Source organism: Mauremys mutica, chromosome 17 (assembly GCF_020497125.1).
Source record: "Mauremys mutica isolate MM-2020 ecotype Southern chromosome 17, ASM2049712v1, whole genome shotgun sequence".
NCBI classification, from domain to species: domain Eukaryota; kingdom Metazoa; phylum Chordata; order Testudines; family Geoemydidae; genus Mauremys; species Mauremys mutica.
In genome coordinates, this window is record NC_059088.1 from 10,860,638 (window position 1) to 10,881,799 (window position 21,162).

A 21,162-nucleotide genomic window follows, 5' to 3' on the forward strand; every position below is an offset into this window, starting at 1 on the left:
ACAAAAACCTGTAGGAGAACACTTCAACCTCCCTGGCCACACAATAGCAGATCTTAAGGTGGCCATCCTCCAGCAAAAAAACTTCAGGACCAGACTTCAAAGAGAAACTGCTGAGCTTCAGTTCATTTGCAAATTTGACACCATCAGTTTAGGATTAAACAAAGACTGTGAATGGCTTGCCAACTACAGAACCAGTTTCTCCTGCCTTGGTTTTCACACCTCAACTGCAAGAACAGGGCCTCATTCTTCCTGATTGATCTAACCTCGTTATCTCTATCTTGCTTCTTGCTTGCTTATATTTACCTGCCCCTGGAAATTTCCACTCTTGCATCCGACGAAGTGGGCATACACCCACGAAAGCTCATGCTGCAAAATGTCTGTTAGTCTATAAGGTGCCACAGGATTCTTTGCTGCTTTTACAGAACCAGACTAACACGGCTACCCCTCTGATACTTGGAGTTGCAGCTACAAGAGATGTTAAGAGTAACAACAAGAGTTTCTTCAGTTATGTTAGCAACAAGAAGAAAGTCAAGGACAGTGTGGGCCCCTTACTGAATGAGGGAGGCAACCTAGTGACAGAGGATGTGGAGAAAGCTAGTGTACTCAATGCTTTTTTTGCCTCTGTCTTCACAAACAAGGTCAGCTCCCAGACTGCTGCACTGGGCAGCACAGCATGGGGAGAAGGTGACCAGCCCTCTGTGGAGAAAGAAGTAGTTTGGGACTATTTAGAAAAGCTGGACGAGCACAAGCCCATGGGGCCGGATGCGCTGCGTCCGAGGGTGCTTAAGGAGTTGGCGGATGAGATTGCAGAGCCATTGGCCATTATCTTTGAAAACTCATGGCGATCGGGAGAGGTCCCGGATGACTGGAAAAAGCCTAATGTCGTGCCCATCTTCAAATAAGGGAAGGAGGAGGATCCGAGGAACTACAGGCCAGTCAGCCTCACCTCAGTCCCTGGAAAAATCATGGAGCAGGTCCTCAAGGAATCAATTCTGAAGCACTTAGAGGAGAGGAAAGTGATCAGGAACAGTCAGCATGGATTCACCAAGGGCAAGTCATGCCCGACTAACCTAATTGCCTTCTATGAGGAGATAACTCGGTCTGTGGATGAGGGGAAAGCAGTGGATGTGCTATTTCTGGACTTTAGCAAAGCTTTTGATATGGTCTCCCACAGTATTCTTGCCAGCAAGTTAAAGAAGTATGGGCTGGATGAATGGACTATAAGGTGGATAGAAAGCTGGCTAGATCGTTGGGCTCAGCGGGTGGTGATCAATGGCTCCATGTCTAGTTGGCAACCGGTATCAAGTGGAGTGCCCCAAGGGTCGGTCCTGGGGCCGGTTTTGTTCAATATATTCATTAACGATCTGGAGGATGGTGTGGACTGCACTCTCAGCAAGTTTGCAGATGACACTAAACTGGGAGAAGTGGTTGATACGCTGGAGGGTAGGGACAGGATACAGAGGGACCTAGACAAATTAGAGGATTGGGCCAAAAGAAACCTAATGAGGTTCAACAAGGACAAGTTCAGAGTCCTGCACTTAGGATGGAAGAATCCCATGTGCTGCTACAGACTAGGGACCGAATGGCTAGGAAGCAGTTCTGCAGAAAAGGACCCAGAGGTTACAGTGGATGAGAAGCTGGATATGAGTCAACAGTGTGCCCTTGTTGCCAAGAAGGCTAACGGCATTTTGGGCTGTATAAAGGGCAGTAGGCTCCCTTCTCTACCCGACTTGTCCTGCTCCCAAAATCCTCCTGTGCTGCGATCCACCCCCCCATTCCATTCCCCTCTTGTTGGGATTTCCCCTCACACCAGCCACCCCAGTTCCCCCTGACATCCCCCCAGGCTGTCCCACCACGTCTCCTCGACTCCCTCCCCTTTCTGCCAGGATGGGTGGATGCTCTATATGGGGCAGATTGTGAACGGGACCAGTCACTGTCTGGCACTAAACACGCTCCACGCTCGGTGCCCAGAGACCTTGGCCCGCCCTGCCCCAGGGAAACCCCCGTTAAATGGCCTGTGACCCTCGCGCTGCAGATCCAGGGCAGAGGGAAAATCAGCAGCTGCCTTTGCAAGGTGAAGGATCAAATCAGGCATCAGTGTAAGGACGGCCCTTGTTCCCTCAGCCGGAGGGAGATTTAGCAATAACTCTCCCCCACCCCTGTGTCTGAGCCCAGGCCCCAGCCCAATCCCAAACATCTACACAGACCTCGGAGGAAACGTCCGTGCTGCAATCAGAGACCCGCAGCCCGAGCCCCATGAGCTTGACCCAACGGACCCAGGCTCTGAGCCTCGGCGCCGCGGGGCTTTGAGGGCAGCGTGGACGGACCCTGCCAGGCCTGGCCAGCTGATATCAGCATCCGGCTGTTCCGGGTGTTGCTTTCAGCCGCCCCTCTGGGCGCAGCCGGGCTGCAAAATACCCAGGCCTGGCCAGCTAAGCCAGAGGGCAAAAGGAGAGGGCTGGGGAGAGACAAACCGAGGGGGGAAGGCAAAGGACCCATGACGGGGGTGTCTGATGTCCCTGATGGTGGCTGGGTCTGGGGTGGGGGTGGGAGTGGGATTATTTAGACGCCTGGCTCTGACCCGCCCTGGGGAGGACACGTTTGGGGAGTAGGACGCTGAATGCCCGGGTGCCTGGCAGACAGTGGCGCTGGTGACGCTCACTCCAGTACCCAGGCTGAAGCAGCCCGGCCCCTCGTTAGTGACTCTGCAAATTAGGCCCAACCAGTTTTGGTCCCTTGGGTTTCCATTTCTCAGGGTTCTGGTTCCCCGGCGCGGCCCTAACCCGGCCCCTGGGTTCTGTCGGGCGCCTCTTGGGTGGGGCTCAGTCGGGTCTGTCGCTTCCCTTCACCCCCACGGGTCTTGTGTCACTTCAGAGACTTTCCCATCCCGCAGCTGAGCTCACAGTGAGGGGCCGTGTCTAGGCTCAGTGATCACTAGCAACACCCTCCCCCCCCGGTGCTGTCCAGTCCCCCCTGATCCCCCCTGTCTGGTTTGTGTTACAGACCCATCCGGGCCCCCCAGCATCACCGGGACCCTGACCAGGAACGGATGCCCCGGTGAGAGGCCGCGCTGCGAGCCCCGGGAATCAGCGAGCGCCTCCTAGTCACGCTCTGCCCGCGCTCAGGGCCAGGCCCCAGGCTCACCCGGGCCAGGCTCATGGGCAACGGGTATCGCAGGCCAGGGGAGGCTGAGCTGCCCTAAACAGCCCTACATGGCCCTGCCCATGCTCTGCCCCCAGGTCCTCTCCTGGTCACTGCCAACGCTGTTCCCCCAGGGCAGCCCTGGAGCTGGGGCCAGGGGTACAGGCGGCCGGCCTGCGGTTTGGGACTCCAGGAGGCGAGTGCTGCGCCTCCCTCCTGCCCAGTGCTCTGTGGCTGGGGTGCTCTGGTGGCCCAGGGCTGGCTTGGGGGGGCCAGTGGCTCCAGTGGGGGGGTTCTGGGCTCCAGTGGGGGTGGGGCCTTGGGCAGAAGGGGCGGGGCCAGGGGCCAGCCTCCCTGAGCTGGTGGTTCATATGTCGCCCATGGCCAGACTAGTCTGTGCCCGGAGGGGAGAGCCCAGGGAACCTTAAGGCTGTAGGGAGGATGGTGGGAGGATCTGGCCCGGTTCCCTCTGTCTCCAGCCCGCGGGGGTTGCACTAGGGGGTGCTGGGCAGCAGGGAGGAGATGGGTTAGGGTCCAATGTGTGCGACGGAAACCTGCTGCCATGGAAAGGCACCGAGATTGTGCACACACCCCAGAGCTGGCTACGTCCCCACGCTGGGTGAGGGAGGCCTATATTACCACTGGTGCTGTCCAGCCCCCTGATCCCCCCTGTCTGGTTTGTGTTACAGACCTGACTGAGCCTCCCAAGACCACTGGGAACCAGCCCAGCCCAGGTGAGAGGCCGCGCTGTGAGCCCCGGGAATCAGCGAGCGCCTCCTACTCACGCTCTGCCCGCGCTCAGGGCCAGGCACCAGGCTCAGCCGGGCCAGGCTGGTCCGTGACCGGAGGGGAGAGCCCGAGGCAGCCACAGGACTGTCGGGAGGGTGGTGAGGGGAGCAGACCTGGTTCTTTCTGTCTCCAGACCTGGGGTGGCATTAAGAGGGCACTGGGCAGTGGGGAGGAGATGGGTCAGGGACCGATCTCTGCGACCAAGACCTGCTGCCATGGCAAGGCACCAAGATTGTGCTCCGACCCCAGAGCTGGCTACGTCTCCACACTGGGCGAGGGCTCCTCATGTAAACAGCGTCTGTTTCCCACCCCAGAGGTGGCTGCATCTCAGCTCCTTGGCACAGGATCTCTGTGGGGGCAAAACCTGCCTGCTCGTCTTCTCCAGGGCCGGCCCCATTGAAGGCGAGTGCAGCATTGTGTCTCTGGAGACCCAGGAGGGCGACTCCCTGAGCCTGAGCTGTAAGGCTGGGAGCAGACTCGAGGTCACCCTGAGATCAGCCAAGGGGGAAAAGTCCCTGAGCCCTGGCCAGGGAGGGGCCAGGCACCTGGAGCTGCTAAATCTCAGCAGAGGGGACGCTGGGGAGTATCGGTGCTGGGCAAAGCATTCCTATGGGTCGGCCAGACGGGCCCTGCATGTGCATGTGCAGCGTAAGGCTCTAGGGGGCACTGTTCTGCAGTGTGTCGGGGGGTCAGAAGGGGGCGCTCTCCAATCTAACATGTTCTCGTGGGTCCAGTGAGGACTCTGCAAATCACCGTCTTCAGAGCTAACAGGGCTGTATATGTAGGGGCATTGCCAGCAGATCGTTCCCCTCTATTCGACATTGGTGAGGCCTCATCTGGAGACTGTGTCTAGTTTTGAGCCCCACACTGCAAGAAGGATGTGGAAAAATTGGAAAGAGTCCAGCGGAGGGCAACAAAAATGAACAGGGAGCTGGAGCACATGACTTACGAGGAGAGGCGGAGGGAACTGGGCTTATTTAGTCTGCAGAAGAGAAGAATGAGTGGGGATTTGATAGCAGCCTTCAACTACCTCTAGAGGGGGTTCCAAAGAGGATGGATCTAGACTGTTCTCAGTCGTACCAGATGACAGAACAAAGAATAATGGTCTCACGTTGCAGTGGTGGAGGTTTAGGTTGGATATTAGGAAAACCTTTTACACTTGGAGGGTGGCGAAGCACTGGAATGGGTTCCCTAGGGAGGTGGTGGAATCTTCATCCTTAAAGGTTTTTAAGGTCAGGCTTGACAAAGCCCTGGCTGGGATGATTTAGTTGGGGTTGGTCCTGCTTTGAGCAGGGGGTTGGACTAGATACCTCCTGAGGTCCCATCCAACCCTGAGATTCTATGATTCTGCCCTGACCTGGAGTGGGAGCGGGGACACGGACCTCCGGATCTTCTGCATCAGCTCCAACACCCACGGGAGCTACGCCGCCCTGCACTTTGAACTCAGCCCCCTGCAGAAAGGTGAGACCCTTGTCTCCTGGATTCTGTCCCCAGCTCAGGGAAGGGAGTTGGGGGCTGGGGCTGGGATCCAGAACTTCTAGATTCTATCCCCAGCTCTGGGACAGGGGGGTTCTCTTCCAACCATGTCCCGTGCTCTTTGTTATTGCAGATTTGGCGATGCTGGTGGGCATCGGGGCGGCCTGTGGGCTGGTTGTCCTCATTGGCGTCTTCCTTCTCTGGCTCTATATGATCAAGTAAGTCTGAGGCCTCCAGCAGTGATCCCCAACTGACCCTCCCAGATCCCACCGAGATCCCTGCCATTGCTCCTGGGGTATTGCAGCCCCCACAGCCCCCAGTAAGATCTCCCCTCCTCTGATCTATCCCAGTCCCCTGCACTCTAGCCTCCCACACCGGTGTCCCCCTTTCTCCCTCCCCACGGGGCTATTCTATGCCCCTCCCCCCAGGATCATGCATCAGTCCTGATACGTTTCCCTTCAGACTGCGGGGCCGGAAGCCAGCACCCCCCAGCGCCGAGGCCGGGGAGACGGCTAACGGGAGCCAGGTGGAGCACACAGCCAACGAGGCCAGCGTGATCTACAGTACCGTCACCCGCATCCCAATGGTATGTGCCTGGGGGGCAGCGGGGGACCAAGCCCACCTGCCCTTCCAACCCCACCTGTCTCTGCCCCCTCCACTTCTTCTCCTTCCCACCCCCATAACCAATGCATGAATTTAAGCCAGGCTTTAACCAGGGCACCTGACCCCCCCATGTGTGCCCGGTGCAAGAAATGCACCCCTGCCACCAGCCTGGGCTCCCTGAACTGTCTGGGATCGGTTCCTGCAGGCAGAAAATGCACCTCATCCCTCGGGTCTCGCTCAGAGGGGAGGACGTGCAGCGAATGCATTTACGTGCATCCACAAGGTGCATGGGACTAGATTGAGGCTGCAATTCTGTCAATCCCTGGGCATCTCCCAAATGTACCAGGTGGGCAAGAAATGCATTTCTGCAGCTGCCTGCTATGGTATTAGGTGCATATGCTCAGACAATGCATGCAGGGTGCACCGTGTCTGTTGCAAATATATGCACCCTGCAGAAAATGCAACGAAAGCATCAGCATCGTGTATGCAACCATGACATGCATGGGATCAAATCATGCATTCACAGTGCATACAATGTACACAACCCCTTGCCTATTGCTAATGCAGGCAATGCAGAGAATGCATTAACTTAGCCAGTGCTGCCCCAAGTGCTTGATGCATGAAATGCAGAAAATACATTTCCTGAACATCTTCTGCGATGAGATGCATGAGATGAAATCCTGCATTCGTAGTGCATGAAATGAACATACCCACACACATGTTGCTAATGCGTGGCCTGTGCAGGTGAGGCAGTGAATGCATTAACCGAGCTGGTGCTGGCATGGGATTGGCTTATGCATGAAGAGTGTGAAACACACCCAATCTCATGCCTCTTGCTAGTGCACACACGATGCTGGAAATGCATTTGCACTGAGGGTGGGGGAAACGAGGCCTGGGGCAGCCCATGCAATCAGCTCAGCAGGGTGGATGCAAGTCTCTGCCTGGTGTCTCTGCCTTGCTTCTCACTCAGCATCACAAGACTCCAGCCACCCGCCGGACCAAAGGCATCCAGGACGGGGCTGCAGCAGCACAGGGCCCGCTAGGCCCCGGGAAGCCGGAAGAGCTGCACTACGCCTCTGTCAAGTTCTCCAAGCTGCAGCGCAAAGGGGGGGAGCCTTCAGAGGCCCCAGGCACGGAATATTGCGAGGTCCGGCGCAAATAGCCCCCTCACACCATGGGCCCAGGCTGGGCGTCTCCAGCCCATCCAGTGCAGGGGGGATCACAGTGTGGAGGCAAGGGGGAAGAGGTCAGCCCAGGGCTGGACTCATGATGTGGGAAAACTGGGTGCAAATCCCTGCTCTGGCCTGGACTCAGGGCGGAGTCAACTAGGCCTTGGAAATGCTGGAGCACTGCATTGTGGGGAAGTATCCCAGAGTCCTCTGCAGCCGGGTCTCAAAGCCTGCCCCCTCCCAAACCCCACTGCCCCCGGGGGAAAGAGCATCTCACCCCTCAGCCCCAGAGAGTTTCTCTTCCACCCTGCCTGAGTCCTCAACAACTTGTTTCGCAGATGGACAGGATTTTTCAACCTCAAGGGTATCAGCTGGTGGGAGTGGAGGGATAGGTTTGTGTCTAAGCTGCTGGTTGGCTACTCTGGGTTCCAATCTCTGCTTTGCTAAAAATGCTATTGGGAGAGGTTGCTACATTTGTCTAGTCTCAGTTTCCTTACCCCAAAAATCAGGATAATAATGGTGCCCTGGGCTACTTGCATTATAAACTCTTAGGGGCAGGGATGGTCTCTCGCTGTGTCTGGGCAGCGCCTGGCACAACAGGGCCCTGGTATCTGTCAAGGTCAATCAGTGCCACGTGATTATAACTTCTTAATACCAATGTTCTATTAAAGGTAACTTGTCCATTCCAAAGCCAAAAGCATCCGACTGTAAAATTCCCTGTTTACAAGCAGTTACTTGAAATAGATTTTCATGTGTCACTTTTGTCGCTGCTACTTTTTCAACAAAGAGCCAATAACAACTATGAATTATTTGTGTCCAGTAAAGAATCAGTTTTCACGTCTGCCTTTCCCCTGGAAGGCCCCGATCGCAGCTGGTTTCTGGGCAGGGCCGAGCATAACTCAGCCACAATTCCAGCTGGGGCAGGGCCTGTCTCTCGCTGTGTATGATCAGCACCTGGTACAATAGGGCCCTTGTCATAAACATACAGCTAAGGGGAAGATAAAATCCCTCCTTTACCTGGTTGGCACTTGACCAGAAGGACCAATGAGGAAGGAAAATACTTTCAAATCTGGGGTTTGGGAGGAAGGTTTTGTTTGTGCTCTTTGTGTGTGCTCCCTCGGGATGGAGAGGAACCAGGGAAGGAGAAAAACCTCTCCTAAACCCTACCTGAAATAAGCATCTAAGGTTACAAAATTGTAAGTAATAGCAGGGAAATGCATTAGATTATCTTTTGTTTTAGTTTGTGAATTTTCCCTGTGATAAGAGGGAGGTTTATTCCTGTTTTTTGTAACTTTGCAGTTTTGCCTAGAGGGGAATCCTCTGTGTTTTCAATCTTATTACCCTGTAAAATTACCTTCCATCCTGATTTGACAGAGGGTCTTCTCTTACTTTATTCTTTATAATAAATTTCTGCTTTAAAGAACCTGATTGGTTTTTAGTGTCCTAAAACCCAAGGGTCTGGTCTGTGCTCACCTTGTTCACCTATTTGGTTGGTGTATTATTCTCAAGCCTCCCCAGGAAAGGGGTGAAGGGGCTTGTCACGGAGTGTGGGGGAGTCAGGCCCTGCACCCCCGGGCTCCCTGCGATTCACCAGGACTCTCAGCCAGCCAGTAAAGCAGAAGGTTTATTTAGACGACAGGAACATAGTCCAACACAGGTCTTGCAGGCACAGATACCAGGATCCCCCCTGTTAGGTCCATCTTGGGGCCCCAGGAGCCCCACCGCCCCCAGTGGGGATCAGAGCCCTGTCTGTGCTTCCCTTCTTTCCCCAGCCAGCTCTAGTCAGCCCAACCCCCTCCTCTCTGCTCAGCTTCTTTCCCAGGCCAGGAGGTCACCTGACCCCTTTGTCTCCCACACCTTCAGCCAGCACCTTTGCAGGGGGGGTGCCCAACCCATCAGTTGCTAGGAGACAAAGTGTCAGGCATTCGGCTGCATGGCCTTTTGCTTTGCTAGATACTTGAGATCTGCACCCAGCATTCCCAGCCCCCAGTACGAACAGTCCCACTTCATCACAGGGCTTGAGGGGATATTTTGGGGGAACAGGAACTGCAAGTGGTCCTTTTCCTGAATCTTTGTCTAACTCACTTGGTGGTGGCAGCAATACCATCCAAGGACAAGGAAGGATTTGTGCCTTGGGGAAGTTTTTAACCCAAACTGGTAGAAATGAGCTTATGGGGTCTTTCATGCGGGTCCCCACATCTGTACCCCAGAGTTCAGAGTAGGGAGGAAACCTGACAGCCCTGATCCCAGCTGAGGCAAGTCCTGTCTCTTGCTGTGTCTGGGCAGCACCCAGTTGTCACAGACTCACAGGACTCATTCTTGCTAACAATTAGCCAGTTTTAAATATGGGTCATGGTAATTTCGTATCCTTCTAGTTTTTTTAATCAAAATGTCGAGCGGTGCCAAGTGAAACTCCCTATGGATGGCGATGGATATTACATCACCACCATTAATTTTAGCAGAAGTGTGAAAATCAGGGGGGAGGACTTGTAAGGCCATATATGTGCGTGTTATTTGTATTGCAATAGGGCTTTTGAAACCTTGGCTGAGCTCAGAGCCCCGCTGTGCCTGGCTAACTGGCGAGCTGCTAGATCTCCAGAGGTAACTGGCACCAGGGAATCAGCAGCGAGTGCGTGTTACCAGAGGGATCCCACAGGGAACTGTCCTTCGCCCAACGCTCATTAACACCTTTTTTAACGACCTGGAAGACAACATAAAATCAGCCCTGGACAAGTTTGCAGATGAGACACAGATAGGGGGAGTGGCAAGTAATGACGAGGCCAGGTTACTGCTGCAGAGCACTGTGGGTCGCTTGGTAAACTGGGCACAAGCAAACAGTGTGTGATTTAATAGGGCTAAATGTCAACATGTACAACTAGGAACACAAGATGTCAGCCAGACTTACAGGATGGGGGACGCTCTCCTGGGCAGCAGAGACTCTGACAACAATTCGGGGGTGATGCTGGATAAGTAGCTGAACTTGAGCTCCCCGTGTGATGCTGCGGCCATCCTGGGTGCATCAACAGTGAGCTCTGGAGTCAGAGCCGGGGAGGTGATTTTCCCTCTGGATCTGGCCCTGGTGCGACTGCTACTGGGATCCGGTGTCCAGTTCTGGTGCCTACAGTTCCAGAAGGACGTTCACCCATTGGGGAGGGCTCAGAGAGGAGGCAGGAGAACGATTAAAAGGTTAGAAAACCTGCCTCCGAGTGCACATCTTTTCCTTCAGTAACTGTCTAACGACGACATGCGCATCGTAACCTTTGGAACTGGGTGCTAGGAACGGGCAGTCCTGGAACTCTTTGCCAAGAAAGGTCTTAACAAAGGTAGAAAGACACTCACTGCCCTTAAATTCCCAGGATTTTTCCGGCTTTAGAGACACTGAAACAATGTAATTGGGCATGTGCAGCCCAGCCTCCCGCGTGCATTCAAAATAGTAAAAAATACACATTTCTGGTGATCTGGGCTTTCAAATGCTGCCCATGAAACAGAGCTGGCTGTCTACATCACGGGTGATCAAACCCTGACCCTCCTTACAGAGCCTCTCTTTATGCCTGTGCTTGCATCGATGGCACCGAGATCTCCAGCCAGTGGATCCAGATTGTGCAAAACGTTCTGGGGCCGATCGGCCAGAGGTGGAGCAAACTCACTGACTGGAAACTTCCTGTTGTACGAGATCCGCTCAGCAACCAGCCTCCCAGCACAGCCACTGATGGCCACACGCAGGGGGGCAGAGCTGACGTGCCACTGGCCTGGGGCAGAGCGGGCCAGGGTCTGGCTGGGAGACCGGGCCAGGGTGGGAGACTTGGGAGGGCCCGGCCATCAGGGCTGGTCTCAATGCATCTAGGGGGCGCTGCATTTCCTTTAGTTATAGGTTTTTCCCAGACACTTCTGCACCTCAGCACCGGGCGAGGGATCCCTGTATAAACAGTCCCTGCACCCCACCCCAGATTCAGCTGCATCTCAGCTCTTAAATCGAAGGCTGGAGTCAGCGGCCCCTGGAATCCAGCTGCCTTTCCTGAGACCCGCTGCCCCAGCTCTGATCACTAGGGAATCCTCAGTGACCCGGGACCTGGGAGGCATTTGAGGAACCAGGATACAGAAAACAAACGTCTGCGCTCAATAGACCAGTTTTGATCTGCTGACGTTTCCCCTGCTAAGAGACCCCAGAGGGGAAATACCAGTGTCCCATTCCCCCTTCCCACAGCCAGTCCCCCCCGCGATGGGTTCGGAAGCCAGCTGTTCATGGGAGCTGCCTGTGTCTGTAACAATCTCTCTCCTTGCGTCAATGGCACCGAGATCTCCAGCTAGTGGATCCAGGTTATGTAGGACATTCTAGGGCCATGTTTCTGAAATGTGGCTTTTCCTGTGGTCAGAGCCTCCTGGGTCGTGACTGGGGTGGGCAAAGCAGGGACGCCACAGCTGGGCCTGCCAGCAGGGGTTTGGCCCTGCCCCGTCTGGAGACACAAACACTGGAGGAGCAGGGGGCCAGTGAGTTCCCCACCTTCCCAGTGGTGGCGAAGTCGGTTCAGCCCTTGGGTGGCAGGCTCCAGCTGTGGGGTTTCAGGTTCCAACTCTGGGCCCCAGGGTCCCTCCCTGGGCCCTGTCCCGTGGGCTTTGGGCTCTGTCTCCTGGCCATGCAGTGGTGGGCTCTGGCCCTGGCCCCTGGCCATGCAGCAGTAGGCTCCAGCCCCAGGCTCACCCCCCCCACCCCCCATGGCTCCCACTGCCTCCCCAAGCCCCCCATCCACTCCCCTATTGCCTCTGGCCCCCACTGCCTCCCTACCCACCTCCCCATCTGGGGCTTATATTGTCCCCTGCACTTCCGGGCTGAGTCAGTCTGCTGGGAGAAGGGATACGTGTATGTTTGTCCCTTTTCCCAGCAGACTTAGGAGCTAGCTGGGAGGCTGGAAAAAGCTCAGGGGCCAACTCTGTGGGTGCTCCCAGGCTGGAACCCCCATGGGAAAAAATAGTAACAACAACAAAAGACAGGAACGTTCAAAGCCCCTTATTTGTGTCTCTGTTCTGTACAGGTCCAGGAAAGACTAGAGAGAACTGAACATTATTTTATTATTGAGTCGGCAAAACCCCCTAAATAAATGACTGACAATGGTTTCGACATGGGTCTGTGCATATTTCTTTGTTTTTTCTAAAGTTAATTCAGTATTTTAGGATTTAGGAAGAATTCTCAGAGCGGTGCCAGTGAGATCTTTGCAGCTGCCCTACCCCAGAAGCAAACGCATCTCAGCTCCGAGTAAGTGATTAGGATCTGCAGCCCATACAATATGATAAGAGGTGCAAACTGCTAGTGTTAAAATATTGTTTTGTAACTGGAGACAGCAGAAATAAAGGGTTAGAGCCGATGCAGGGGCTGGACGCCCCCCCACCACTACTGGGTTCTGTCCTAGCTGTGGGAGGAGAGGGCGGTTTAGCAGGCCTCAGAGTCTGGACTCCTGGGTTCTATTTCCATCCCCAAAAGCAATATGCAGCCTTCCCCTGTTGCAGGGAAGCCACAGGCAGTGCCAGCCAGAGGGAGGGGAAGTTGGCAGATGCTGATTCTGGGGTTTCTGAGAAAGCAGCTCCCCCCAACGGCCCCTGACAGCGCCCACTTCTGCTTTCAGGTTTCTGTGCATGCTGCTTTCCCAGGCTCCGAGTCACAAACCCTGAGGAACCCGGGCTGCAGGGTCGGAGAGCCAGGTGCTGAGCCCCCTTCTGTATGGGTGAGTGGAACTAGGGTGTGGGAGGGAGCTGGATGGTCTGTGGAGACTGGGGTGCCCCTCAATCCCGACCCGTAGCCCCTTGCTATCCCAGCCCTGGGCTCCCTGCCCCTACAGCTCTGCCGTGGCCCCTCCAGCACAAGCAGGGTCCCGCCTCAGGACTCCCCCACCATGGGGACCACACTGGAGGTGTTGGCTCCGGGGGCCACGTACAGCAGGGGGTTCCCCAGCTCCCATCTCTCAGCCTCCTTCCTGAGAACACCTGAGGGCAGCAGAGGGATGGTGGGAAATGGAACTTCTGGGGGTTTCCCCTTCCCCATGGGGGTGGTTTTGGAGGCAGGGAACATAAGAACATAAGAACATAAGAAAGGCCGTACCGGGTCAGACCAAAGGTCCATCTAGCCCAGTATCTGTCTACCGACAGTGGCTAATGCCAGGTGCCCATGAGGGAGTGAACCTAACAGGCAATGATCAAGTGATCTCTATCCTGCCATCCATCTCCATCCTCTGACGAACAGAGGCTAGGGACACCATTCTTACCCATCCTGGCTAATAGCCATTTATGGACTTAGCCACCATGAATTTATCCAGTCCCCTTTTAAACATTGTTATAGTCCTAGCCTTCACAACCTCCTCAGGTAAGGCGTTCCACAAGTTGACTGTGCGCTGCGTGAAGAAGAACTTCCTTTCATTTGTTTTAAACCTGCTGCCTATTAATTTCATTTGGTGACCCCTAGTTCTTGTATTATGGGAATAAGTAAATAACTTTTCCTTATCCACTTTCTCAACATCACTCATGATTTTATATACCTCTATCATGTCCCCCCTTAGTCTTCTCTTTTCCAAACTGAAGAGTCCTAGCCTCTTTAATCTTTCCTCATATGGGACCCTCTCTAAACCCCTAATCATTTTAGTTGCTCTTTTCTGAACCTTTTCTAGTGCTAGAATATCTTTTTTGAGGTGAGGAGACCACATCTGTACACAGTATTCGTGATGTGGGCGTACCATGGATTTATATAAGGGCAATAATATATTCTCAGTCTTATTCTCTATCCCCTTTTTAATGATTCCTAACATCCTGTTTGCTTTTTTGACCGCCTCTGCACACTGCGTGGACATCTTCAGAGAACTATCCACGATAACGCCAAGATCTTTTTCCTGACTCGTTGTAGCTAAATTAGCCCCCATCATGTTGTATGTATAGCTGAGGTTATTTTTTCCAATGTGCATTACTTTACATTTATCCACATTAAATTTCATTTGCCATTTTGTTGCCCAATCACTTAGTTTTGTGAGATCTTTTTGAAGTTCTTCACAATCTGCTTTGGTCTTAACTATCTTGAGTAGTTTAGTATCATCTGCAAACTTTGCCACCTCACTGTTTACCCCTTTCTCCAGATCATTTATGAATAAATTGAATAGGATTGGTCCTAGGACTGACCCTTGGGGAACACCACTAGTTACCCTTCTCCATTCTGAGAATTTACCATTAATTCCTACCCTTTGTTCCCTGTCCTTTAACCAGTTCTCAATCCATGAAAGGACCTTTCCTTTTATCCCATGACAGCTTAATTTACGTAAGAGCCTTTGGTGAGGGATCTTGTCAAAGGCTTTCTGGAAATCTAAGTACACTATGTCCACCGGATCCCCCTTGTCCACATGTTTGTTGACCCCTTCAAAGAACTCTAATAGATTAGTAAGACACGATTTCCCTTTACAGAAGCCATGTTGACTATTGCTCAAGAGTTTATGTTTTGCTATGTGTCTGACAATTTTATTCTTTACTATTGTTTCAACTAATTTGCCCAGTACCGACATTAGACTTACCGGTCTGTAATTGCCGGATCACCCCTAGAGCCCTTTTTAAATATTGGGGTTACATTAGCTAACTTCCAGTCATTGGGTACCGAAGCCGATTTAAAGGACAGGTTACAAACCTTAGTTAATAGTTCCGCAACTTCACATTTGAGTTCTTTCAGAACTCTTGGGTGAATGCCATCTGATCCCGGTGACTTGTTAATGTTGAGTTTATCAATTAATTCCAAAACCTCCTCTAGTGATACTTCAATCTGTGACAGTTCCTCAGATTTGTCACCTACAAAAGCCAGCTCAGGTTTGGGAATCTCCCTAACATCCTCAGCCGTGAAGACTGAAGCAAAGAATCCATTTAGTTTCTCCGCAATGACTTTATCATCTTTAAGCGCTCCTTTTGTATTTTCATCGTCAAGGGGCCCCACTGGTTGTTTAGCAGGCTTCCTGCTTCTGATGTAGTTAAAAAACATTTTGTTATTACCTTTGGACTTTTTGGCTAGCCGTTCTTCAAACTCCTCTTTGGCTTTTCTTATTACACTCTTGCACTTAAGTTGGCAGTGTTTGTGCTCCTTTCTATTTGCCTCACTAGGATTTGACTTCCACTTTTTAAAGGAAGTCTTTTTATCTCTCACTGCTTCTTTTACATGGTTATTAAGCCACGGTGGCTCTTTTTTAGTTCTTTTACTGTTTTTCTTAATTTGGGGTATACATTGAAGATGGGCCTCTATTATGGTGTCTTTAAAAAGGGCCCACGCAACTTGCAGGGATTTCACTTTAGTCACTGTACCTGAGGGCAGGTATTGCAGAGGGGGCAGTTATAGAAACCCCAGGTTGAGCACGTAGGTGCAAACTTCTCACCCATAGTCCAACTGTGCTCACTCCATTGTGCTGACCCAACTCCATGGGGGGCAAAGTGGGGTGTATGTGTGAGGCACAGACCCCCTGGGGCTCCCAGATACTCTACAGGGGCAGGGCAGCCCCCCAGGGTGAGGGATGGAGTCTGGATCTCTCAGGGCCAGTCCCTTCCCCTCCAGCCCTGGGCAATGGGACCGTCCCACCCTGCTCTGGCAGGGGATGGTGCATGGGGCATGAGGGATCCTAGCTGAGACCCGCCCAGCTCACTGCAGTGGATGGGGGAGGGGGAGGCAGGAGTGAGAGGCCTGTACCATTTTAACAGGTAAAGACGGGGAGAAGGTGTGAGTGGCCCAATTCACATCTGAGGAGGGGAAGGAAGGAGTGGGCCCCACCATTCTCACAAGAATGAAGAGGATGGAGGGTCCGTAACACTGACAATGAGGAGAGTCCCAGCTGCAGGAGGAGCAGGGTTGAGCGGCGGAGGGGGGAATGCAGCTGTGGGGCAGAGAGGGCAGCATTAGCGCCCCGCCCTGTCTGCAGAGTTCACTGTGCGTTGTGTGAAGAAATACGTCCTTACATTATTCTAAACCTGCTGCCTATTCATTTCATTTGGGGACTTCTAATTCTTGTGTTATGGGAAGGAGTAAATCATACCACCGCATTTACTGTCTCCACACTAGTCAGGATTTTACAGACCTCTATCATAGGCCCCCTTAGGCGTCTCTTTTCCAAGCTGAACAGTCCCAGTGTTATTAATCTCTCCTTCTATGAAAGCTGTTCCACACCCATCATCATTTTTGTTGCCCTTTTCTGAATCTTTTCCAATTCTGATTTGAGATGGGGCCTCCAGAACTGCACGCAGTATTCAAGATTTGAGTGTTACCATGGATTTATATAGGGACAATATGATATTTTCTGTCTTATTATCTATCCCTTTCTTAATGATGCCCAACAAATTCTTTTGATGACTGCTGCACATTGAGTGGGTGTTTTCAGAGAACTCTCCATAGTGACTCTCAGATCTCTTCCTTGAGTGGTAACAGCTAATTTATACCCCACCACTTTATATGTATAGTTCGGATTATGTTTCCCAATGTGCATTACTTATCATTTATTAACATCAAATTTCATCTGCCATTTTGTTACCCAGTCACTCAGTTTTGTGAGATCCCTTTGTAGCTCTTTGCAGTCAGCTTTGAACTTAACTATCTTGAGAAGTTTTGTATCATCTGCAAATTGTTCCACCTCACTGGTTACCCCTTTTTCCAGATCAGTTATGAACATGTTGAACAGCACTGCTTCCAGTACAGACCCCTGGGGACACCACTATTCATCTCTCTCCACTGTGAAAATTAGCCATTTATTCCTGTCCTTTGTTTGCTATCTTTTAACCAGTCACTGATCCAGGAGAGGATCTTCCTACTTATCCCATGACAGCTGAATTTGCATAGGAGCCTTTTGGGAGGAACCTTATCCAAGGCTTTCTGAAAATCTAAGTACATGGACATGATTTCCCTTTACAAAAACCATATTGAGTCTTCCCCAACAAATCTCTGCATCTGATCATTCTGCTCTTTGCTATACTTTCACTTTACTATAATTTCAACCAGTTTGCCCATAACTGAAGTTAGGCTTATTGGCCTTCAAATACCAGGATCACCCCTTTTTTATGGAGCCTTTTTTAAAAATTGGTGTCACATTTGCTCTCCTCCAGTCATCTGGTACAGAAGCTGATTTAAATGAGAGTTAGTAGTTCTGCAATTTCACATTTGAGTTCCGTCAGAAGTCGTCTCCAGCTTCCTTATGAGAATGTCATGTGGGACTGTGTCAAAAGCCTTGCTGAAGTCCAGGTATGTTATGTCCACTGCTTTCCCCCAGCTCCCAACCAGTTACCTCGTCAAAGAAGGAAACGAAGCTGGTTTGGCAGGATTTGTTCTTGGTAAATCCAAGCTGCTGATCACCCCTTCGGCCTCACAAATTGAAGGTTTTATACATTGCTCTAGAAGCTTTCCAGGTGTCGAGGTCAGGCTGACTGGTCTATAGTTCCCTGGCTCCTCCCTTTTCCCCCTTTTAAAGATGGCCACTCTGTTAGCCCTTCCCCCGTCTTCTGGGACCCCTCCTATCATCCATTAGTTGGCAAATATTATTGCCAGTGGCTCCAAGATTTCTTCGACTAATTCCTTCAGCCCCCTGGGTTGAACAGCTTCCTGCCCCACTGATCTGAATTCATTCAAATTGGCCAGAGCATCTGTGACGTGTTCTTTACTGATCCCGATTTGCAGCCTTTCCCCTTTGTTGTCCATGGTAACTTCACTGGTTGCCTGCTCACATGTTGTTTTACACTGAAGCAAAGCAGGCACTGAGCAGTTCTGTCTTCTGACCATCTTCTGTCACCAGATCAGGATTTTCTGGCCACTCTCATGATTCTTAGAGAAAATCTTCGGTTTTGTCACCAATTTAAGGATTTTTTAGCCCACGATCTCTCAGGACCGTCTGGTGATTTGGGGCTTTCTGTGTGGGTGGGAGGTCACTGCGCTGCCAGCAGCCCCAGATCAGCCCCCTGCAGAGCCCAGCAGCACTGATGGTCCCCCAGGCAGATCTCTGTCCCCAAAACAGCCTCTGCTCTCACACTTCCCACCCCCCATCTGTCTCTAGGTCTGTCCCAGCCCAACGCCCCAGCCATGGGCAGAGCCCTGCTGCCACAGCTTGACCCAGGGGAAAGGGAGCTCCTGACTCAGGGCCCCCCCTGGAAAGCAGGGGGTACTGCCACGCTGAGGGTCCTGATCCTCGCCCTGCTCTGGAGGGGTAAGTAAGCAGCACCTGCAGCCCCAGGGCAGGGGGAAGAGCAGAACCTGCGCTAAGCGGGGCCAGGTCTGGCCCAGGACTTGGAAGGGAGACTGGCCAGAGGGGGAGGGGAGCACAGTGCCCCCGTGCGGTGCTAGGGGGCGCTGAGTGACAGGGACTGGGGGCAGGGGGCTCGATGTAGGGACAGATGGAAACTAAAGGGAGTGAGAATTGGTCAAGGACCCAGGGCTGGGCTCAGATGGGGCTGCAGGTCGGGAGTGAGGGGCATTGATAGATCTCGAGGGGGAGTTGAGCTGAAGTTAGGGCTTTTACTGGCCTTCAACTGCTGGGATCACTCAAAGGACAGTCTGGTGATTTGGGGTTTTCTACATGGAGGGGAGGTCCCTGTGCTGCCAGCAGCCCCAGATCAGCCCCCTGCAGAGCCCAGCAGCACTGAGGGTCCCCCAGGCAGATCTGCGACCCCCAGAGAGCCTCTGCTCTCACACGTCTCACTCCCGTCTGGCTCTAGGTCTGTCCCAGCCCAACGCCCCAGCCATGGGCAGAGCCCTGATGCCACAGGAGGATACCGGGGAAAGGGAGCTCCCAGCTAAGGGGGAAGGGCAGAACCGGCGCTAAGCAGGGCCAGGTCTGTCCCAGGACTGGGAAGGGAGACTGGCCAGAGGGGGAGGGGACCCCAGTGCCCCAGTGTGGTGCTAGGGGGCGCTGAGTGACAGGGAGCGGGGGCAGGGGGCTCGATGTAGGGAGGGATGGAAACTAAATGGAGTGAGAATTGGTCAAGGACCCAGGGCTGGGCTCGCAGGGGGCTGCAGGTCGGGAGTGAGGGGCACCGGCAGAGCCCTGGGGGCAGGGCTGGGTCTAACATTTTTGGCGCAGGAAGCAAAAACAAGGAGCGCCGCCCCCCTCCGAGCACCACGCCACCCAATCCCCGCCCCCTGAGCGTCGCGTCGCCCCGCCCAAGTCCCGCCCCCCCGAGCGTCGCCCCGCCCAAGTCCCGCCTCCCGAGCGTCGCCCCGCCCAAGTCCCCGCCCCCCGAGCTTCGCGTCGCCCAAGTCCCCGCCCCCCCGAGCGTCGCTCCGCCCAAGTCCCCGCCCCCCGAGCTTCACGTCGACCAAGTCCCCACCCCCCCGAGTGTTGCGTCGCCCAAGTCCCCGCCCCCCCCAAGAGTCACTTGGCCCAAGTCCCCGCCCCCCCGAGTTCACGTCGCCCAAGCCCCGCCCCCCAGCAGGGCACCCCGCCTCCTAAGCCCCGCCTCCCCCCAGCGCCGCCTGGCCAAACAAAAACAAACCCCGAGTGCCGCCCCCTCCCGTGCTTGGTAGGCTGGTGCCTGGAGCCGGCCCTGTCTGGGGGGAGCTCAGGGGGGGTCTCTGCTCTCTCTGGGCCCCACTTCGATCCCTCCCCATCCCCTGCAGGGTCCCTGGCCCAGGAACACGGATTTACCCTGACGGTGCCGCAGTCAGTGTCGGTGCAGGAGGGTCTCTGTGTTCTCGTCCCCTGCACCTTCACGTACCCAGCCTCGTACGACACCGACAATCCCTCAGCCCAGCTCTATGGAAAGTGGTACAAGGAGCCTGCTACTGTGGGCCAGGATCGTCCTGTGGCCAGCAGTCTCCACAACCTGGGGCTGTCGCAGGAGACCCAGGGCCGGTTCCGGCTGACGGGGGATCCAGCGCACGGCGACTGCTCCCTGCAAATCAGTGATGCCCGACGGACGGATGCGGGGAGATATTTCCTTAACATCGAGAAAGGACTGTTAGATCACACTTACCGCTCCAATTCCAGTGGCACTGACTCTGCGCTCACGATCTCTGTGCCAGGTAAGAGCAGCCGCGGTCACCGCTGGTGAGGGTTCCCCCCACGCTGAACTCTGGGCTACAGATGTGGGGACCTGCCTGAAAGACCCCATAAGCTTATATTCTACCAGCTTCGGTTAAACCTTCCCCAAGGCACAAATTCCTTCCCTTCGCCTTGGACGCTATTGCTACCACCACCACGTGATTTATAGAAAAATCCAGGGAAGGGTCACTTGGAATCCCTGTCCCCCCAAAATATCCCCCCAAGCCCCTTCACCCCCTTTCCTGTGGAGGCTTGAGAATAATGTACCAAACAATTGGTTAGCAATGTGAGCGCAGACCTGTCTTCAGAACACTGAAAATCAATCATGTTCTTAAAAGAAGAATTTTATATATATAGAGAGAGAAATAAAATCACACCTGCAAAATCAGTGTGGAAGGTAACTTCACAGGGTAAATAAAAGATTTCAAACACAGAGGATTCCCCTCTGGCTCAGCTTCACAGTTACAAAAACAGGAATCAAACTACATCTGTAGCCTAGGAAAATTCACAAGCTAAAACACAAGATAACCTAGCACCTTTCCTCACCTACTTACAATGTCTGAGGTTTTAGATCTATTCTTCCAGGTATACTTCCAGGAGATGTTCTACCTGCTTGGTCTCTTCCCTCCATCCAGAGAAGGAACAACAAAGAGAGCAACAAACAAATCCTCCACCCACCAGCACAGATTTGAAAGCTTCTTCTTTCCTCATTGGTCCTTCTTGTCAGGTGCCAACTAGGTTATCTGAGCTGATTAATCCCTTACAGGGAAGGTGATTTAGTACAGCTGCCAACAAGGGATTTGATGCTACTGCACACAGAGAGTTGTTACTCTTCCCTCTATATTTATGACACAACTCAGCAGCCCCCTGAGACAGCAAGTCCCCGCCCTGGGGCCGGATTGGGGTCGCACTGCTAAAGGGCAAACATCTCATCTCCCTGAACGATTCTCTCCCCTCTCCCCGTG

The 21,162-nt window shown here is 53.3% G+C and overlaps 1 protein-coding gene across 1 annotated transcript in view; it reads left to right on the forward strand.

The window, feature by feature from the left end:
- LOC123351530 (myeloid cell surface antigen CD33-like) overlaps positions 1-8,586 on the forward strand; it is a 146,453-nt gene extending 137,867 nt beyond the window's left edge. The window contains exons 6-8 of the mRNA XM_044990919.1: positions 5,540-5,624; positions 5,869-5,992; positions 6,980-8,586. Of these exons, the coding sequence (XP_044846854.1) occupies positions 5,540-5,624; positions 5,869-5,992; positions 6,980-7,171 (401 nt within the window). The 3' untranslated portion in view covers positions 7,172-8,586. The remainder of the gene's footprint in view (positions 1-5,539; positions 5,625-5,868; positions 5,993-6,979) is intronic.
- Positions 8,587-21,162: the final 12,576 nt, after the last annotated feature.